The sequence below is a fragment of the Charadrius vociferus genome, unplaced genomic scaffold (genome assembly GCF_000708025.1).
Source record: "Charadrius vociferus isolate BGI_N301 unplaced genomic scaffold, ASM70802v2 scaffold37, whole genome shotgun sequence".
NCBI lineage: Eukaryota > Metazoa > Chordata > Aves > Charadriiformes > Charadriidae > Charadrius > Charadrius vociferus.
The window spans coordinates 1410223-1429861 of NW_009649457.1; the positions used below are offsets into that span (position 1 = coordinate 1410223).

Sequence of the window (19639 nt, forward strand, 5' to 3'; positions counted from 1 at the left end):
CTCCTCTTCCCTCCTCTCTCTCCCCTCTTCTCCCCTCCTCTCCCCTCTCCTCTCATCTCTGTCTTTGGCCATGTTCTTCCATGGAACATGTTCTTCATCTCACAGCCCTGTTCTTCCAACCTCTTATTCAGTACCAGTACTGTTTTCTCTTTCTTTTAATCTATTATGTTTTCAAATCCTCATCTGACCCCTACCATCGCCTCCAGCTGCGGCTGTAGTTCTTGGATTTCTCTTTCATGACCTCCAACCATAGCAAGACCTTCCGTCAGAAATCCACCTCTGGTAATATCCACTCATTTTCTCCTCTTCTTCCCTTTGGGTCTAATCCAGTGCTATCTCAGTACCTATCACAGTCTTTCTCTTCCTAGTACCTAGCCTAACAGAAACAATGGTGGGAAAGAATTGCTGCTTCTAGCCATTGCATCCTTGATCCAGATCAGCCACACCTCCTGCTTGATGTTCCACAATTCCCCTTCAGCAATAATCAAAGGCAGGATGTCCTCAGAAAGTGTTTAGCTGGAAAAGTTCTGTTTCAATTACCATGTGTAGTCAAAAGTATGTAACCTATGAGTTGGAAGCCCCACAAAACCCACTTCTCCATTTGCTGACTTGAGACCAGAGGTACAGATTATGATCTTATCAATCTTTAATTTCCATAGACCTACACATGACCAGATGTAATGCCCATTATAAGTCTGATTCTAGCCTTGGATTACTTCAGGTTGTGTGTTTCCAGTTTGTGACGGGAAAATTCACCAGGTTTTTCATACGCTTCAAGCTGCCCCATAAGCCTCGCAATAGGTTTCAATCTGGGAGACTGTCTCTGCATAAAGAAGCTTTCCCTTTCACTTTTTCAGTGTACTGCTTACCTGCAATCCCCCTGGAAAGTACTGAGAGTGAAATGCAGAACAGCAAAGGGAGGGATCAAGGGCGCCTGGATTTCAGTTTCCCACTGTTGTCAGTGGAGCATGAAGCAGGTTTTTTACAATATGGTTTAATTGGTAGAATTTTTATTTAATTTTTATTCTTAGCTTTTAGCAGACTACTCCATAATTGTATCGTTGACTTCAGGCTTAATTTTCAAAAATGTACTCAGGTGAAAGGTTTATTAGTTTTAGAAAGGACTGTGAATTTCAATGGCACAATTCACAAGAAGAAGGCTGTCAGAACATGTTCCTGGTCTTTTTATACTACAAGGCTTTTGATGGCACAGTGCTGCTGCAGTAGCTAAACAAGCCAAATCCTCTACAGTTGAACAGCCATATGGTATGAAAGTGCTAAAGCCAGTTTCAGGAGCTAGCAGCTTCTATTACATAGATACATCTTAGTTAGGTTGATATGTATCTACAGCTATTGTAGGGGCAGGCTAAGAATTGACTTCCATGCCTCTGTATTATAGTTCCCCGTGAATTTTCTTCCAGTCAATACAGAAATTATTTCGGTTTGCCTTCTAAACAGTTTAACTTAGACTGAAGGGGAAAACTACCACTCACAATCCTGTATAGATCAAACTCTGCTAAACCCTAACAGAAAATTCCTGAACCCCCTGAAAACAATCTTGAACATGGAAAAAGTCTTTCAGGGTTGCCACATGCTATTCTCAGTGCTTGAAGTGGTATGACATTTTTAAGATGGGGATATTGTCACTTTAGGGTAAAGGACTGTGGCGTCTCTGCAAGGCGCTCCTTGGCTGCTCCTCACTGGATTAGAGGGGCGAGTATCACCCCCACAGCAAGATCACAACACCAGCTCGGAGCTTGGCAGCAGTTAAGATACCTGCTACTTTGAATGAGAAGCCAGAGTAACGGAGGTTACCCCAGTTCAGCAGCCCTTGCCTTTCACTTTGCCACTCCATAGGACTCAGAGTGGCTGACATCCTCTTGGGATGATCACATCACCATGCCTGAGGTATCACCCTGCTGTGCAATTACTGACCATGGCATAGCACTTCAAACACTGGAGAGAGACATTTCTACCACTTTCCAACTAAATGAATGAATGATGCATCAAAGACCCCCTGCAAATTAGTTCAAGATAAGAATCCTTATTCAATTTTAAGTATGTAGGCTTCTATTTCAACTATTATTAACTTTTGAATAAATTATAAATTATATACCATTTATATGTATATAACTAGACAAATATATAAATTACAATTCTATAGCATTATCATTAAAATAATAAAAACAGTGAAATGTATTTAATTAAAGTGGTTCAGTAACATTTTGAAAGAATCCTAAATGGGTCAAATGCGTTTCACCTTTCTCAAAGGGGGAAGAGGGTCTTTGCTCATGAACTAGTGGGGCTTATTGACAGAGCTTTAAACTAGGCTTGAGGGGGGAGGGGGATAATACAGGCTTGCCCATGACAAGTTGTGGGACGACATGCCAAGGTTAGAGGGATGGGGTGCTAGCAAGTGCACTCAGCCTGCTGCTCTGAGACATGCTGGCTACACTGGAGCACACCTGAAGTCTTACAGAGATGAGCCAGAGACTCCTGAGGTCAGAGCAGCCAACAGGGAAACTCCAGTGAAACACCTCAAAGGAACTATGGGATGTTCCTCTAAGGTGACATGGCCAACAGCCCAACTGAAGTGCCTCTACAGTAATGCACACACCATGGGCAAAAATAAGGAAGAGCTGGAAGCCCCCATGCTGCTAGAAAGCTACAACCTAGTTGCCATTACTGAAACCTGGTGAGACGGATCCTATGACTGGAGTGTGGCTATCGATGGCTACAGGCTCTTCAAAAGCGACAGGCGAGGAAGGAGGTGCAGAGCTGGTGCCCTCTACATCAAGAAATATATAGACTGTGAAGAGTCTCTGAAGAATAGCCACGAGCAGGCTGAAAGCTTACGGGTAAGAATTAGAGATAGGGGCAACAAAGGGAACCTTGTGGTTTATGTCCATTACATTTCGCCTGATCAAGGGGACCCTATTCACAAAGCCTTCTTACTCCAGCGACAGGAGGCATTGCACTTACAGGCTCTCGTCCTGCTGGGGAACTTCAACCACCCCACCATCTGCTGGAAAAGTAGCACAGTGAGCTGTAGGCAATACAGGAGACTCCTGGAACACTGAGGATAACTCTTAATTATGAGGTAATAGACAGCACTATCAGAGGTGATGTGATACTGGATCTGTTGGTCACCAACACAAGTGAGCTAATTGGTGACATCAAGATCAGAGGCAGCCTGGGCTGCAGTGATCATGCACTGGTGGAATTTCACAGTCCTGAGAGGTATGGGATGGGTGACAAGTAAAGTCTGTACCCTAAATTTAAGAAAGCAAATTTGCAGCTGTTCAAGGAGTTAGTTAGTGGGATCCCCTGGGAAACACCCCCAGGGACAAGGGAGCAGCACAGAGCTGGCAGATCTTTAAGGACATTTTCCATAGAGCACAAGAGCTCTCGATCCCCAGGTGTAAGAAATCAGGCAAGGAAGGCGGGAGATGGGCATGGATGAGTGAAACCTGCTGGTCAAACTAAAGAGCAAGAACAACATGCACAGGCAGTCGAAGCAGAGGTATCCTGGGAAGAGGACAGGAACGTTGCCCAGTTGTGTAGGGATGGGGTCAGGAAGACCAAGGCATAGCTGGAGATGAACTTGGCAAGGGATGCAAAGAATAATAGGGGCTTCTACAGGTATGTAAGCCAGAAAAGGAAGGTCAGTGAAAGTGAAACCCTCCTGATGAACACAGCTGGCAAACTGGTAACAATGGATGAGGAGAAGGCTGAGGTACTCAACAACTTTTTTGCCTCTGTCTTCATGGGTAAGCTCTCTTCCCACACCTCTTGAGTGGATGGACTGCAAGGCAGGGACTGGGGAAATGAAGTCCCTCCGACTGTAAGAGAAGATCAGGTTCATAACCACCTGAGGCACCAGAACATACAGAACCTTATGGGACCTGAGGAGATGCATCCCAGAGTCCCAAGGGAACTGGCTGGAGTAGTTGCCAAGCCACTCTCCATGATATTTGAAAAGTCATGGCAGCCAGGTGAAGTCCCCAGTGACTGGAAAAAGGGAAACAGTGCACCCCTTTTTAAAGGGGTAGAAAGTAGAACCTTGGGAACTACCAACCTGTCAGACTCCCCTTTATGCCTGGGAAGATCATGGAACAGATCCTCCTCAAAGCTATGCTAAGGCATATGGAGGACAGAAAGGTGATTTGAGACAGCCAGCATGGCTTCACCAAGGGCAAGTGCTGCCTGACCAACCTAGTGACCTACGATGGAGTGACCACATCAGTGGACAAGAGAAGAGCTACAGATGTCATCTATCTGGACTTCTGTAATGACTTTGACACAGTCCCCCACAATATTTTGTGGGGGGACTTTACTTCTCTCTAAATTGGAGAGAGATGGATTTGATGGGTGGACTGTTTGGTGGATGAGGAACTGGTTGGATGGTGGCATCCATAGGGTAGAGGTCAATAACTCAATGTCCAGGTGGAAATCAGTGACAAGTGGTGTCCTTCAGGGGTCCGTACTGGGACCAGTACTGTCTAATATCTTCATCAATGACATAGACAGTGGGATTGAGTGCACCCTCAGCAAGTTTGCAGACGACACCAAGCTGAGTGGTGCGGTTGACACGCCTGAAGGATGGGATGCCATCCAGAGGGATATGGACAAGGTCGAGAAGTGGGCATGTGTGAATCATGAAGTTCAACAAGGCCAAATGCAAGGCTCTGTACATGGGTCAGGGCAATCCCAAGCACAAATATAGGCTGCGGGATGAAGGGATTGAGAGCAACCCTGAGGCGAAGTACTTGGGGCTGCTGGTGGATGAAAAGCTGGGTGCAAGCCAGCAATGTGCACTTGCAGCCCAGAAAGCCAACCGTATCCTGGGCTACATCAAAAGAAGCACGGCTAGCAGGTCACACGAAGTGATGCTGCCACTCTACTCTGCACTGGTGAGACCACTTGGGCAGTACTGCCTCCAGCTCTGGAGCCCTCCTCACAGGAAAGACATGGACTTGTTGAAGCGGGTCCAGAGGAGGGCTACAAACATGATCAGAGGCAGGGAGCACCCCTCCTATGAGGACAGGCTGAGAGAGTTGGAGTTGTTCAGCCTGGAGAAGAGAAGGCTCCAGGGAAACCTTATTGCACCTCTTCAATACTTAAAGGGGGCTTGTAAGAAAGATGGGGACAAACTTTTTAGCAGGCCCTGTTGCAACAGGACAAGGGGTAACAGTTCCAAACTGAAAGAGGGCAGATTCAGCCTAGATATAAGGAAGAAATCTTTTACAATGAGTGTGGTGAAACAGCAACATGTTGCCCAGAGAGATGGTACATGCCCCATCTCTGGAAACATTCAGGTCAGGTTGGAGGGGGCTCTGAGCAACCAGATCTAGTGGAAGATGTCTCTGCTCATTGCAGGGGGGCTGGATCAGATGGCCTTTAAAGGTCCCTTTCCAAACTCAAACTATTCTATGATCCTATGGTTCTATAATTTCCTTGCCTTTCAGATTGGAAGATTGTACCTAAAACCTCTGCATCACTTAGAACTCTTTGAAAAGTCACACAGCATTTCTACTTATTTCATTCTATTATCCCTCATATGCTAATAAAAAATGAGAGACAAACATGATAACGCACAAAAAAGAAAGCCATAAATCTCACTTAGAAATCAGGTACGAAGGCACGATTATGGCTTCACACTGTTTTCCATTACCATAAAAAGTACAGCAAAATGGAAATCCTGTTTTGGAAATACAGTTCCTAGCAAAAACTAATTTTTGCATTTCTTATGGTTGTTACTTGCCAACTGAGACAACTAGCTACACAGCCAGCATGACTTGCTAAGTTTCACCTGATTTGCACTACAGAATGAATCCACCACCACTCTGAGCGTATTTCTTACAGCATTATGAAACGTACCTGTAACTCCAGAGAGGTTAACTTTCTTCCCTTCTTCTTCTCCTCTTCTCTCTTTGCTATCTGAGCTTTTGGTTTTTCTTTCTCTTTTGACCTTTCCATTTTCTGAAGCTCCTCCACATAGGCATCATAGATCTTCCACTGAGAGACAGACAGAGGCAGTATTTATCAGGACCCAACTAAACTCCACAAACCAGCCATCTACACCATCACGAAAATATGATAGTCCTCACAACAATAACACTGCCACTGAAATTAGCTGGGTACAGCTGGCTTGTTGCACGAAACATGAAGGACCGAAGGCCAGAATTCTTAAAGCTTGATGGGGCATGTCTTATTTTTCAAGAATACACTATTGCATTCTTAACAATTTCCTTCCCCCAACACTCTTCTTGGTGCTTTGACTCCATATCTTTTTTTGTAGGACTTTCTGTTTGGCTAATTTACCAGTGTTTAATAGGAAACATGCATTAAACATCTGCTTTATGACATTTCTCATGTGGTGTTGGAAAATTAAATTGTAGCTGCTTAACACAATTTAAATCTTGGACTCCAACTCCGCAACATATGATCAAATGGAAACTGAGAGCAGTTTTACATCTTCTGCTATGCCACATGCCAGGAATGTTTTACTAGAGTAGAACCAAAAGTAATTTTTCTACTTAAGATTTATTCATTAGTATTGAAGTGCTCGTACTGTATCTGAAGCAAGTACATTACTTTCAGAACAAGACAAAAGGCAATCTAATTCTGACACATCAACTTAGGAGAGAGAGTATGATTCAAACACAAAATACAGTGCAGAACACTGGAATAAAGAAAGGTAGAAGAAACCTTTAGCAAAAAATCTGCATTGTGTTGTAAATTTGCAGGCAGAAATAAGGTGGAAAGATGTTCCAAACATCAGGGAAAGGTCAAAGAAGATGTGATGAGAAGAGTAGGAGAAGGCGCAGAACAGAAAACATTGGAAGAGAAAATTACGAGCATAAAGAAGAACAAGAAAGAAAAAGAGCTGAGGGGAAAAAAGCCTACATTAAAATATTATTCTATATCCACTCAGATTTTCAACATAATAAAAAGAAAACAAGGGGAAAATTTTCCTCTTCGTTTTCAAACACTTCATGCAAAATTTTAGCAACAGCCTGATTATCTTGAATAGCTCTATTTTCTCTAACTCTCACATCATCTCACTGTCGGAAAAAAAATGAAAGGAAAGTCCAGCTGGAGGGAGGGAAGATCTCAGGCCAACTACTCTGTGATTTCAAGTTCAGGAATAGTCTGCGTTACAGTTTTCAGCTTGACAGAGACACATTTGCTCCCCTTCCTGTCGCTTTCCGACAACAGCATTTTTTAAGTTGCTGCCATTACGTTGTACTTTCTTGTGGGTGCTCCTGTGGTACACTGGTAACCAACCAGTATTTTCAACATCTGTTTGGTACACTGGTTTAAAACAATATTTGCAACAGTGATAAACACAAATACATTTTGTAAATATCTGCGAGAATCAATCAGCAGAATTGTCTGGATTCTCTTTCCAGTGAAAGCTACAGCATATTTCCTGTGTAAAATGCCCTGCAAAATACCTTTTTTATATTTTTAAGAGATGGAAAAGATACTGTATAACAGCTGTGTAACAGTTTTTCATCATGAATAAACAGGCACATTTCCACTACATAAAACAGAGCTAAATCTATTGCAACAGGTGTGAAGTGGGCCTTCCATATTCCTTACATTGTAGTTCTCACTGAGTTCAGCTTAACGCATTAGAACCTGCTTTGGCACAGAGCTAAATTTAGACAAACCAAAAAACACAGTGTTGCATATATCAAACTCTTAACAACACTCCCCGAAACTCCATGAACCCTTGCAAATTCTCAGCTGTACAAAATCTTCAGAGGTCTCCACTCTCTAAACATAGTGTTAAAAGTGGAGCTAGCATGCAGATATGTCCTAACTGCTTTTTTGTTGTTTTGTTCCTGCATTTTGAGACCCCATTGAACCTGCCTCTTGTGGGATGAGCTAATGGAGGTGTCCTGCAGCTGACCAGGTATTGAATGGTGGATCCTCCTCCTAAATAACCAGCTCCTAAATAACCAGCTCACCCACCACACAGTGATGGAAGATCTTTGGCAACAGGACAGTCGCCAATTCAAAGACAACCAGGTCCCCAGAGAAGTCAGTGCCTGCAAGAGGCAGTTGCAGTTGTGTCCCTGTTCCTGCAGAGCTCACCTGCAGCCCACCTCTTGCTGAGTCCAGAACCATTCTCACACTGTGGTTTGCCCATTTCCACTCATTTAAGGCTCTCTAAAGCAGACTGGCCAGGGTGGCTGGCAAATGGTAGGTCAATTAAAAGCATCTAAACAGAGACACTTGACATTAGAAATATAAACCCTTCTGCTACTAAAGCTGAAAAGAGGGCCACACTAGTTTGCTCTCAGATTTAAACCAGAGATGAAAGCCACAGTATGGGAGTTCATTCCACTGCAAGGAATGCAAATGTAGGAATTTGTTTTTTCCTTTCTCATATCTCAGTTTCCTAAATATACTCTAAAAAAAAAATAAAAGTTAAAAGGATATACCTGGTTAGCAGTGGCTGAGAAATTTTTACAAGGTGTAGGCTCCGACTGACATGCTCTTTCCTGAATAAAGAAAAAGCATAAAGAAGTGTAATATTTGCATTGAAACTCTTTGCAGTCACATAGTCCAGCTGTGGAAACAGAGCCGTCTCATAGCAGGTAGTTTGAACCATATTGACCTAAGATTAATTCAACATCCAAATGATTCCCAGAGCATTGCACAAACATTATTGGTGATGATGCACCTACAAATAGATTTTCTTGTGGACCAAAAGAAGGTTCACAGGACCTTCTGATTTTTTTCCAACATACTTAAAATATTTAATTTCAGTATTTCATTTTGAAGGAGTTGAAATGGTTTGTTTCACCTTTACCATTTGAAACATCCTGCTACCAGTTGTAGGATCTGTTACCATATCCTACCAAATCTGAAAAGTTTTGATCTATATATTAAAAACCCACTTAGATGCAGCAGTCAAAACAAGAGTTGAACAGAATGATAACCTATAAACAATTCATTTGATGTTACTGAAATAATATTTTTATCACCCTTACATCAACATTCTGAAATAAACAAATATATTCCTGTGAAACGTTCATTTCATGGAACAGCATTTTCAAAAAACTGTTGCAGCTGGACATTTTTAAGAAGCTGCCTATAGCATTTCACTGACCTCTGAAATGAAGCGGTCTCAGAGGTGGAAACTGCACATTCTGTACAGAACACAGCAGTACTTCACAGCTATTTAAGGTCTATATTCTGCTTTCAAAGGCAGAAGCGCACAGAAGCACACAAGCCTCTCCCAGTGAAATCAATGGGAAGAGATCTGGGGATAGAGAAATAAATTCTGTGGCCTCTGCAGGGATTTTTGAAAGATGCAGAATCTCAGCTCAGACTTTGCAGTAAGCACGTCACTGTTGGATAAACTCTCCATAGATCCTCCATCTCTACTAGTGAGCAGAGATGGCATTTCTTCCAGGAGGTAGTAGCTCCAGCAACACAGTAACTCTTGCATCTCTCCAAGCCCATCAGGTGTGAAGGCATCTCACTTTAGGTGTAATGGCTGCAAGAAGGCAGGCAGGCTCTCTGGGGAAGCTGTATATACTCTGATTCCAGGGCAGCAAGGAAAACAAGAGAATTCTTCTTTCTGAAACTTGTATCTCTGATACAGAATGCTCCTTTTTGAGCATTCAGCTGGAGGCCAACTTCACTGGTACGGCTCATCAGGAGGTCCTGTGAAGACACACTTACTGGGAATGGCTACAGGCTCAGCAAAATGCTTATGGGAGGAAAGTAAGGTCTTGGGTCTGTACTGTTTGGAAAGTGCATGCACAGAGTGGGAGGGAGATGTACTGTGTAGCAGCAGTAAAGATTTTTCATACTTACATGGGTCTGTTTCTGTAGTACCTGTGCTTAACAGAAGGGTAAATACCTTTATCCTTTCAATATAGGGGCACTTATAATCCTGCTCCATGGGTAAGAATTGAAGTACAAGGCCATAAAGGGACTCTGTGGCAAAAGGAAATTGAATTAATGGATTCCAAGCTCTCACCTACTACCCTAACCATTGCTCTACAATTTTTCAGATGAGAAAAATGACATTAAAAATGTTATATCCAAGCAGACGTTTAAAGATTTACAGTAGCACCAAAACTTCTTGTAGGCTGTCCAAGAGTCCATGAGGCAGGATTTTTTCTGTCACCATTTTCATCACCCAAATATTTTACCATAGTAAAACACTGGGGTTTTTTCTCCTAACAGCACCTACAGAGCCAACAGCATATGACACACACACAGGTGATCCGCATGCCCTCCCAAAGGAAAGATCCTCCAAGTCACTGAAGGAAATGGCAGTGTACCCGCATAGGGTTGTTGAGCGTCCTTGAAGCTCTCTCAATGAAGTTGAACTGGTTTGCAAGCTTCTGCTCCTTCACTCTTGGGGGAGGAGGCTCCTCTGTTTCTGCTGCCTCAGCTACTTCTGCTGTTCCTGACTCCTCTGCCTCTTCCTCTCCTGCAGCCTGCAAGAAAATAGAGCAGTGACTCCAACCCTGAAAGAACCAGACACCTCTTTCCTTCTTCAGAGCCACTTTTTCTTAGACTGCTGGACTTCTGCTGACTAGTGAAGGAAACTGTAATTGAAGATTCAATATTTAAGATGGAAATTAGGAGACTTCCAGCAATCAGAGCAAGGTGATTTTGGAACAGTATCAGGACGGGAATATGGAAAAACAGGAACTGACGTTACTTTAAAACAAAGCCTGACATGAATGAGATAAAACAGCATGACTGCCTTTGATAAAATGGACTTAGGGACCAGAAGACTTTGTTAGCGTACCACTACTCTGTGTTTTCATTTCCTTGCTAGACAGTGAACTTCACCTGAAACTAGTCTGAACTTGATTCCAGGGCCTAACACTGTGTGGATAAGAACAAACTTCTCACAGCATACTCCTTTCCTGATCAGCCAACTGTCTTTAAAGTAGGCCACTGCTTATTTCATGTAGTTATACCTGTTGCTTTCACCCCTCCACATTTTGTTTTTCGCCAGTTTCTTTCAGGAATGGACATGATGTCCAGGAATGTTCCAGATCCCAGCAAATTACACTTGATATAATATCTGGATAAAGACAGACCTGGTGTGTCCTTCTTGGACAAGCCCATTTTATAATAAAGGCATTTCAAATCTCATATTAAAAATAAAATGGACAGCTCTCAGCTGACTATGGAGAATTACCTGAGTATCTCCTGCGCTTTCTTCATCTTTCACCTCTTCCTCTTCAGATGTTACTGCAGAAGTCTCAACAGGAGCCTTTTCTGATGATAGAAAGGACAAGTCAATAAGCCCAGGATAACATGACATTTTATCCCATATTCCACAGATCCTTCTATCTTCTGATGTGCCCTTTCTAATGCTATCTCGTTACACAACACAGTAATCAATCCCCAGTTTGGAGGGTGATTTTTTGCTCAAAAGCACAAAAGGAGACAATATTACTGCTAGAATGAAACTGCAGCAATTATGGCTGGAATGAAATAAAAAATCTGATTTTGACTCAAATCAAACTTCTGAAATCCCCTTCTGATCTGGGTAGCTTTGTTTCTGGGTATCCCTTCAGCTCTGGACCTTTCTGCCCTTCAAAAATGGCTGCAATTATGTACAACCATGAAGAATGGTTTCAAGGCACATAGGAGTTACAATGTGGTTTGTCCTTTTTTATACGGAAAAAAATGAATACACTGGTCTTGTTAGAGAATGATGGATGTGTACATTCCAATCACAGCCTCGAGTGTGTAGTCATGCTAGCATCAAGCTGCTTGAAACTAGCTGGTTTGAAATCTATGAAAAGCACAGCCAACAACAACAATCCGTGCTTTCACAGCATCGAAGATCCTATTCAGCACTTTGTCCCACTTGAAATCATCATGCATATTTTGTTAAGGGTAAAATAAGAGGCAATGACCCTCAGAAGCTGCAAGTAACAACTAATTTCAGGAGCTTATCCAATATTATCATCATGCCTGACAGTTACCACCTTGAAAGACACTCTTTGTGACACAACTTCTCCTTTCACAAACAGCAGAAATACGAGAAAAATCACTAGGCCGCACATCTTTCCCTGCTGAAAATTCAAACCTAGAACTCTTTACTAACAACAGAGCTTTTCAGCCTCTGATTAAGGTGTCTTTTTGACTGACAACCTCAGAATGGCAATAGTAGCTCAGATCAAAGTTCCAACTAGCTCAATGTCTTGTATCTCACATTGTCCAGAAGTAGATGTCCTGGTAGGAATGTGAGAATTGGTCAAGTATATGATAGTTTGATGAATGATCACCTAGCCTCCAAACATTTCTGCACTAACACTTTGAATCATGGCTGAAACTCTCAAAGCAGGCTAAGGAGTTTAGACATGTATGTCCAACTAACGGTAGTGGAAGACATTTAAAAGACACTAAATAGTTCTGAAAATTTCAGTGTTAGTGTTCACACGGCTCAAAAAGCATGCAGTACTATCTACACTGTGGCAAACATCTGGCTGATTGTTTGTGTTTTTGTTTCCCGAGAAGGATGCAAGCCCGAATAGGAGCTGTTCAATTCTGCAGTGATGAAGCACGATCATTCCCTCATGTTGAATAAGTGGTACAAGTACCTAGCTGAAAATGATTGTTGTTTTAGATAATAAACCTACCCACTGCAGTGCTTAATCTGATACTTTGCCGTCTGCCTTCATCTGAATCTTTTAGTATCATGTTTCCATTCAAAGAGAAGTGAATGGCCATTTGATCCACATAGCTTATTGGCTTGTATGCTCGATCCTACAAAGAGGAGGAAAACAACAAAATCAGTGTGGAAAAAATATTTTAAATGAGAAATACCATGTAGCCTAAATTTTTAAAGCTCAGAAGATCATGCTGATTAATATGTTTGTTATTGGCGTATTTACACTGAATTTCTTCCTGCAGGTATTTTGATCTCAGGACACTGAGAGCCATAAATTAAAAATACAACATAAAGAAGCAAGAGCATGAAACCTGTAGTACTCTACCATCACCAGAGCAAGTGAGTTTAAATATAGTTCTAGTGGACCTCTACTACACAACACTCCCTAAGAGGCTCTCATGTCCTGTTGTCCTGAGACCCCTGAATGAGTTGTTGTACCTACACAAAAGCAGCACCATACATAGAGAGCAGCTCTGATCTGGAGACAGTACAGGCTCTTAGCACCATGTGCAGGTTATAAGCACTGTACTAATTCAGCGATTTGATGCTAGCTTGATTGGCACTTGCTTGTGGACCACTGTACGCTGCAGGCACACACCTAGGCTCAAACTGTGTATTAGGATTTTGAGCTGCACCTAAAAGCAATCAGAAGCCTCTGCAGACCACAGATGCTTCAATAGTTTCTTCTTAAAAATATGACTGCTTTCTGTACCAATCACAGCATAGCATCAAGCTCACTTCAGTCACTGTGGAGGATCTGAAGATATATACAGGTGACATTACAGCAGGGGTCTCCTACAGGCCACTTGATCAGGAAGACTGAGAGGATGAGGCCCTCTATAGACAGATCAGAGCAGCCTCAAATTCACAAGCCCTTGTCCTCATGGGGGACTTCAGCCACCCTGATATCTGTTGGAGGGACAACACAGCAGGGCATAAGCAATCCCGGGCATAAGCAATCCAAGGCTCCCCTTGACCTTCACATTCCCCACCAACCCCTTCTTGCTGGTGAGAACAAGGTCCAGCATAGCATGTCTCCTCGTTGGCTCCTCTGTCACTTGGAGAAGGAAGTTATCTATCTTCAACACATTCCAGGAATGCTCAAGGGCAGCCTTAGCTGCAGTGACCATGAAATGGTGAAGTTCAAGATCCTTAGGGCAGCAAGGTGGGTGCACAGTAAGCTCACTACCCTGGACTTAGGGGAGCAGACTTTGGCCTCTTCAGGGATCTACTTGGCAGAGTACCTTGGGATAAAGTCCTGGAGGGATGAAGAGCCCAGGAAAGCTGGTTAATATTCAAGGATTATCTCCTCCAAGCTCAGGAGTGATGCCGGGATGAGCCAGGAGCACCTGGACAAACTCAAACACAAAAAGGAAGCCTACAGAGGGTGAAAGCAAGGACAGGTAGCCTGGAAGGAATACAGAGAAATTGTCCAAGCAGCCAGGAATCAGGTTAGGAACGCTAAAGCCCTGGTAGAATTAAATCCGGCCAGGGATGTCAAGGGCAACAAGAAAAGCTTCTATATGCACATAAGTGATAAAACACTACAGAAAACATGGGCTCTTTCTGGAAGGAAACGGGAGACCTGGTCACCGAGGATATGGAGAAGGCTGAGGTATTCAACGACTTCTTTACCTCTGTCTTCACTATCAAGTGCTCTAGCCACACCACCGAAGTCATAGACAGCAAAGGCAGGGACGGGGAGGATGAAGAACTGCCCAGTGTGGGAGAAGATCAGGTTCGAGACCATCTAAGGAACCCGAAGGTGCACAAATCCATGGGACCTGATTAGATAGATACACCCACGGATCCTGAGGGAACTGGCAGATGAAGTTGCTAAGCCACTAGCCATCATATTTGAGCGGTCATGGCAGTCTGGTGAAGTTCCCCCTAACTGGAAAAGGGTAAACATAACCCCCATTTTTAAAAAGGGAAAAAAGGAAGACCTGGGGAATTACAGGTCAGTCAGTCTCACCTTTAAGCCCAACAAGAAAGCCTGACAAGACCATGGAGCAGATCCTCCTGGAAACTATGCTAAGGCACATGTAAAATATGGAGGTGATCGGTGACAGCCAACATGGGGAATCGAGCCTGACAAATTTGGTGGCCTTCTGCGGCAGGGTTACAGCATTGGTGGGTAAGGGAAGAGCAACTGATGTCAACTACCCAGACTTGTGCAAGGCATTTGACACTGTCCCACGCGACATCCTTGTCTCTACAATGGAGAGACATGAATTTGACAGATGGACCACTTGGTGAATAAGGAATTGGCTGGATGGTCACAGTCAGTGGCTGAGCTGCAGTCAATGGCTTGATGTCCAAGGGGTGACCAGTGATGAGCAGCGCTCCTTAGAGGTCGGTATTGGGACTGGCATTGTTTAACATCTTTGTAGGCAACATGGACAGTGGGATTGAATGCACCCTCAGCAAGTTTGCCAATGACACCAAGCTGCATGGTGTGGTTGACACGCTGTGGATAGGCTTGAGAGCTGGGCCTGTGTGAATCTCATGAAGTTCAGCAAAGTCATGTGCAAGGTCTTGCACGTGATTCAGGGCAATCCCAAGCATAAATCCAGGCTGGGCAGAGAATGGATTGAGAGCAGCCCTGAGGAGAAGGACTTGGGGGTGTTGGTGGATGAGAAGCTCAACATGACCTGGCAATGTGTGCTTGCAGCCCAGAAAGCCAACTGCATCCTGGGCTGCATCAGAAGAAGCATGGCCAGCAAGTCGAGGGATGTGATTTTCCTGCTCTACTCTGCTCTGGTGAGACCCCACCTGGCATACTGGATCCAGCTCTTGGGGACCCCAACATAAGGAAGACGCAGACCTGTTGGAGCAAGTCCAGAGGAGGGCCACAAAGATGATTAGAGGGCTGAAGCACCTCCCCTATGAAGACTGTGAGACTCGGGGTTGTTCAGCTTGGAGAAGAGAACAGTCCAGGGAGACCTTCTAGCAGTTTTCCAGTACCTATAGGGGGCCTACAGGAAAGATGGGGGCGGCACTCTTTATCAGGGAGTCTAGGCATAGGACAAGGGGTAATAGGTTTAAACTGGAAAAGGGTAGATTTAGATTAGATATTAGGAAGAAATTCTTTACTGTCAGGGTGGTGAGACACTGGAATAGGTTACCCAGACAACTTGAGGATGCCCCATCCCTGGCGATGTTGAAGGCCAGGTTGGATGGGGCTCTGAGCAATCTGGTTTAGTGACAGGTGTCCCTGTACATGGCAGGGGGCTGGAACTAAGTGATTGTTAAGGTTCCTTCCAACCCAAACCATGCTATGATTCTATATGGATCATTTATCAACTATTTCTATCCCATAAATATGGAAAACATCAACTCCAAATAGAAGAGAATGTGACCTTATTTGCTTTCACAAGACTGATATCCTTTCACTGGCGATCTCATGTAATGGTTGTACATTCTAGTTACAGTAGCAAAGAGATGACACAGGCTTGGGAATATTTCACCTGGTTTTCTGTTCCCTGCCTAAGGTTGGGGATAATCCAATGCCAGAGCTGGAGGAGCTGTCCCTGTGTCCTTTCTTTCAGGGAGTGTAGCCCTTCCAAATGAGGAGTGGGAAGCAAAGCCATTATTCCACTCTCCCTTTGCAGCACTGTGTTGCTAGCTGTACATGCTAGCAGCAGGAGGCTGCTCTAGGGTAATGCAGCGTATGCTCTGCACACATAAATGTGAAGGTGTGACTCTTGGATATTTCCTGGCAGTCTTTGATGCACGCTCCCCTGCACACTCCTACTCATCATGAATAGAGCTCTTGACAGTGATTTTACAAAGCACATTTCTGAGCTCTCCTATAATTCAAACAAGTGAATCTTGATGTGAGGATACTGAGGCATAACGGTCTTACAGACTGAGGAAAGCATTGCCTTTTGTCCTCTAACCACCACAGAATGGAAAAGTTACTGCCCAAGATTGGATGCACTAATTATGTTCACTGCCAGATGTTGTTGAGTAATTGTTATATCCTACTTCTGAATAAGTATGTCAATGCTTTTAAACTTTTACCCTCCACAAAAACTCTTTAGGAACCATTGGCAGTAAATATGTAACAAGGTGAGGCCACATTAAAAGGAAAATTACCTGGTTATAAATCAAAGGAAAACAAACCCATTTAATTGCAAAAAATCTCACCCTGGTTTTACAGATCATGCCACACTTACTTTAAAGCTGTATCTGACGATATTCTGTGGAGCATGGGGATTATTAGCTGTCAGGATGCGTGTAAATTCCTCTTTTAATTCCTTTGGAATGGAAACAAAATAATACTGTAAATAAAACCCCACCTTTAATACAACGTACAGCATACAAAAATCACCAGGTTTATGCTCAGTTCTATGATGTCCAGTTCGCTGCAGATACCTTATGTGCAGCTGATGCCTCCGCAAGAACAGTGCTTGGAGCCAAGCTAGCTCAGAGTGGAATCCAGAACAGTCATTCTCTTTCCTACCAATGTATTTCAATGGGTTTTCTTGAATTCTTTACCTGTCATGTTAATTCTTATCTAAGCTATGAACTTGAAAAATGCTAGCTGTATTCTATCAGGCAAGAAAAACAACCTGTGTATTGAAGCATACACTGTCCAGAAACAGAGTAAACAATAAGTTCAGTAGCAGTGCTTGCAGGGTTAACCACTGTGAATAAGAAACAGTACTGGTGTTAACTGTTTTCACTTCCTGAGTGATAGGAAGTATGTATAGCTTCCCTTTGAGGCCTACTTGGAGGACAGCGAGCAATGCTAGAATTTTACTAGGCAGTGAGGAGAGACAATTGCAGTTGGAAGGGTGACTGACTGCAATCCTACCAAACCAAGCTGGGAAGAAATAGACATAAATTGTAGGACACCTCTCTGTTCTCAGGATTGGCTCTGGGGTCCTCCTTAACTCAGGGAAGCCCTGTCTCCATTCTCCTCTTGAATCAACTCCATGTCTTAAACCCAGAACTCTGTTCTAAAGCATATTCTTCCTGTTTACCTGCTGAAAGCCATTTCAGTTTATGCTGCAGACACTGTACTTCACCAAGTACTTAAGTTTTACTTTCGCAGAATTTCCTCAAAAAAAAAACAGGTAAGAGGTAGGCTTTGGCTTACAGAGTTTTGTGCACATCTCATTACAACTACAGGCTTTGTTTTACTCACAGCTTCAGTAAGCTCCAGTTGATCTGGGGGTTTGACTAGAGTCTTTGCTGCCACACATTCATCAATGCCCTCTCCTGCTTCAGTGGAGACGTCTTCATCCTAGCACAGGAATGACAATCCCATTAGTGCACCAAGACTGTGACTGTTTTGCTCCCCGCCAAAGCAGAACTTCTCCAGGCATGGAGCAAGGAGGAGAAAATATCACTCCCACACCCATCTGTGCTTTGAGCAGAGCAGATAACCCTAAATGGCAGGACCAAATATGAAGATTGTTGAATGGCTACACTTGCCAACAAGAGTTCAGTGGGTTGGAGGAGCTGCTGTCTCAAGATAATTCCTGGCCTGCAACAAAACTGGAGTAACTCCAATAACAAAACTCAAGTAACCCCACTTCAGTTTCAGTTTAAAAGTTGGTAGTTCTGGGGGTTTTGACCATATAGCACCCAAATGAGCCACACTGTAGGACTACTCAAGGGCACAAGTCAAGGACTTGCCACTACTTCTGAAGTGCTATTCTATAAGTTACACTCAGAAATTACTTCAAGATACAAAGCTGCAGGGATGAGGCTCCTGGAGGAACATTAACCATTTTCTTGCAAAGGCCAGCAGGTCTGCATTCTCCCAACACAGAGAGCTGCTCTGCTTGTCCTGGGCTTGGGTTGATGTCATGATATGATATCATTAACAAGAAAATTAATCACTGCAGGGATGAATTTCAATGAATTGTCATTACAGATAAACTGCCAGAACACAAAGTTGCTGATTAAAGTCTTTAGCTGCTCCAGGCAAAAATTTCTCCTTCAGATTGAAATGTGTAATGGGCTGATTCAAAATAAATCAATCATTCTTTTAAATTCAGTTCTCTCAGGTCTCCTAAGCTTTATAGCCATACAGAGCTGCTGATAAGTCCAGGGTATAAGTGAAGGCTGTTTGCAGGTACAGAGGCTGGACACAGCAAAACTTTGCTGTCTGCAGAACACCACAAAGGTAAAAACCACAATGCTGTGTAAAAAGGTGCAGTGGCTGAAAGTAACAGAGAATTCTGCATAGGCGAGGCACCCAGGGAAAGTCACAGGCTGCAGCCTTTTTTTTCCCCCAAGGGAGCTGAAATGAGGCAAGCTTTAAGGAAGGTCAGATGCTGTGATACACAAGAGACTGTGACGGCAGAACAGTTGTTTGTGATTTAATGCTCCCTGCATGAGCACCTGCTTGTAGGACATTTATCACACACAATTCAATGCCAGTTACTTCAGTGGCTGTTTTCTCTAGTGAATCAGTTAAAAAGTGTTGTGGGTTTAACATTTTTATTCATGTTTTTCATTTAAAAGTAAATAACTTTTCATTTTTAAAAGGTCAAAAGAGGAACATTTAACAAGGCTGTGATTTGTCCTAAGAAAGTGAAAAGCTGTTTATCACCACGCCTGTTTAAAGGCATGTACGCTCTCCTTCTTCCATCCGTGCCAATGGAACTAAAGAAGAGGAAGGTAGATTAAATGAGGGTATTCTAAGCATTTATTTGCCTGAGAGTAAAAACATTATCATGAGGCTTACAGTCAAAAAGTTAACACTGTTTTCTCTTATGTTTGTATTTCTATGTTAATTAAGTGAATATGAGCTATGTTTTGAATTTTCTAAACCAAGCAGGCAGTTTTCTCACAGCTTCTGTCAGCTTATATTCTGCAATTTACATCCCAAATATTTTGTTTTAATCTTTTCATATTGCATTTTACCTAAATTGTGCATTTGTTTTAGCTGCCATTTTTATTTTAACTTGCTAGTGTAATTCCCTTCTCAGTGGAAATCTACAGCAA

At 43.1% G+C, this 19639-nt stretch overlaps 1 protein-coding gene across 1 annotated transcript in view; it reads right to left on the minus strand.

Annotated features, from left to right (window-relative positions):
• DNAI1 (dynein, axonemal, intermediate chain 1) overlaps positions 1-19639 on the minus strand; it is a 159885-nt gene that overhangs the window by 95778 nt on the left and 44468 nt on the right. Inside the window, exons 3-9 of the mRNA XM_009889756.1 lie at positions 17829-17927; positions 16855-16935; positions 12642-12768; positions 11189-11268; positions 10314-10472; positions 8457-8516; positions 5881-6018 (exon numbers count right to left, since the gene is read on the minus strand). Of these exons, the coding sequence (XP_009888058.1) occupies positions 5881-6018; positions 8457-8516; positions 10314-10472; positions 11189-11268; positions 12642-12768; positions 16855-16935; positions 17829-17927 (744 nt within the window). The remainder of the gene's footprint in view (positions 1-5880; positions 6019-8456; positions 8517-10313; positions 10473-11188; positions 11269-12641; positions 12769-16854; positions 16936-17828; positions 17928-19639) is intronic.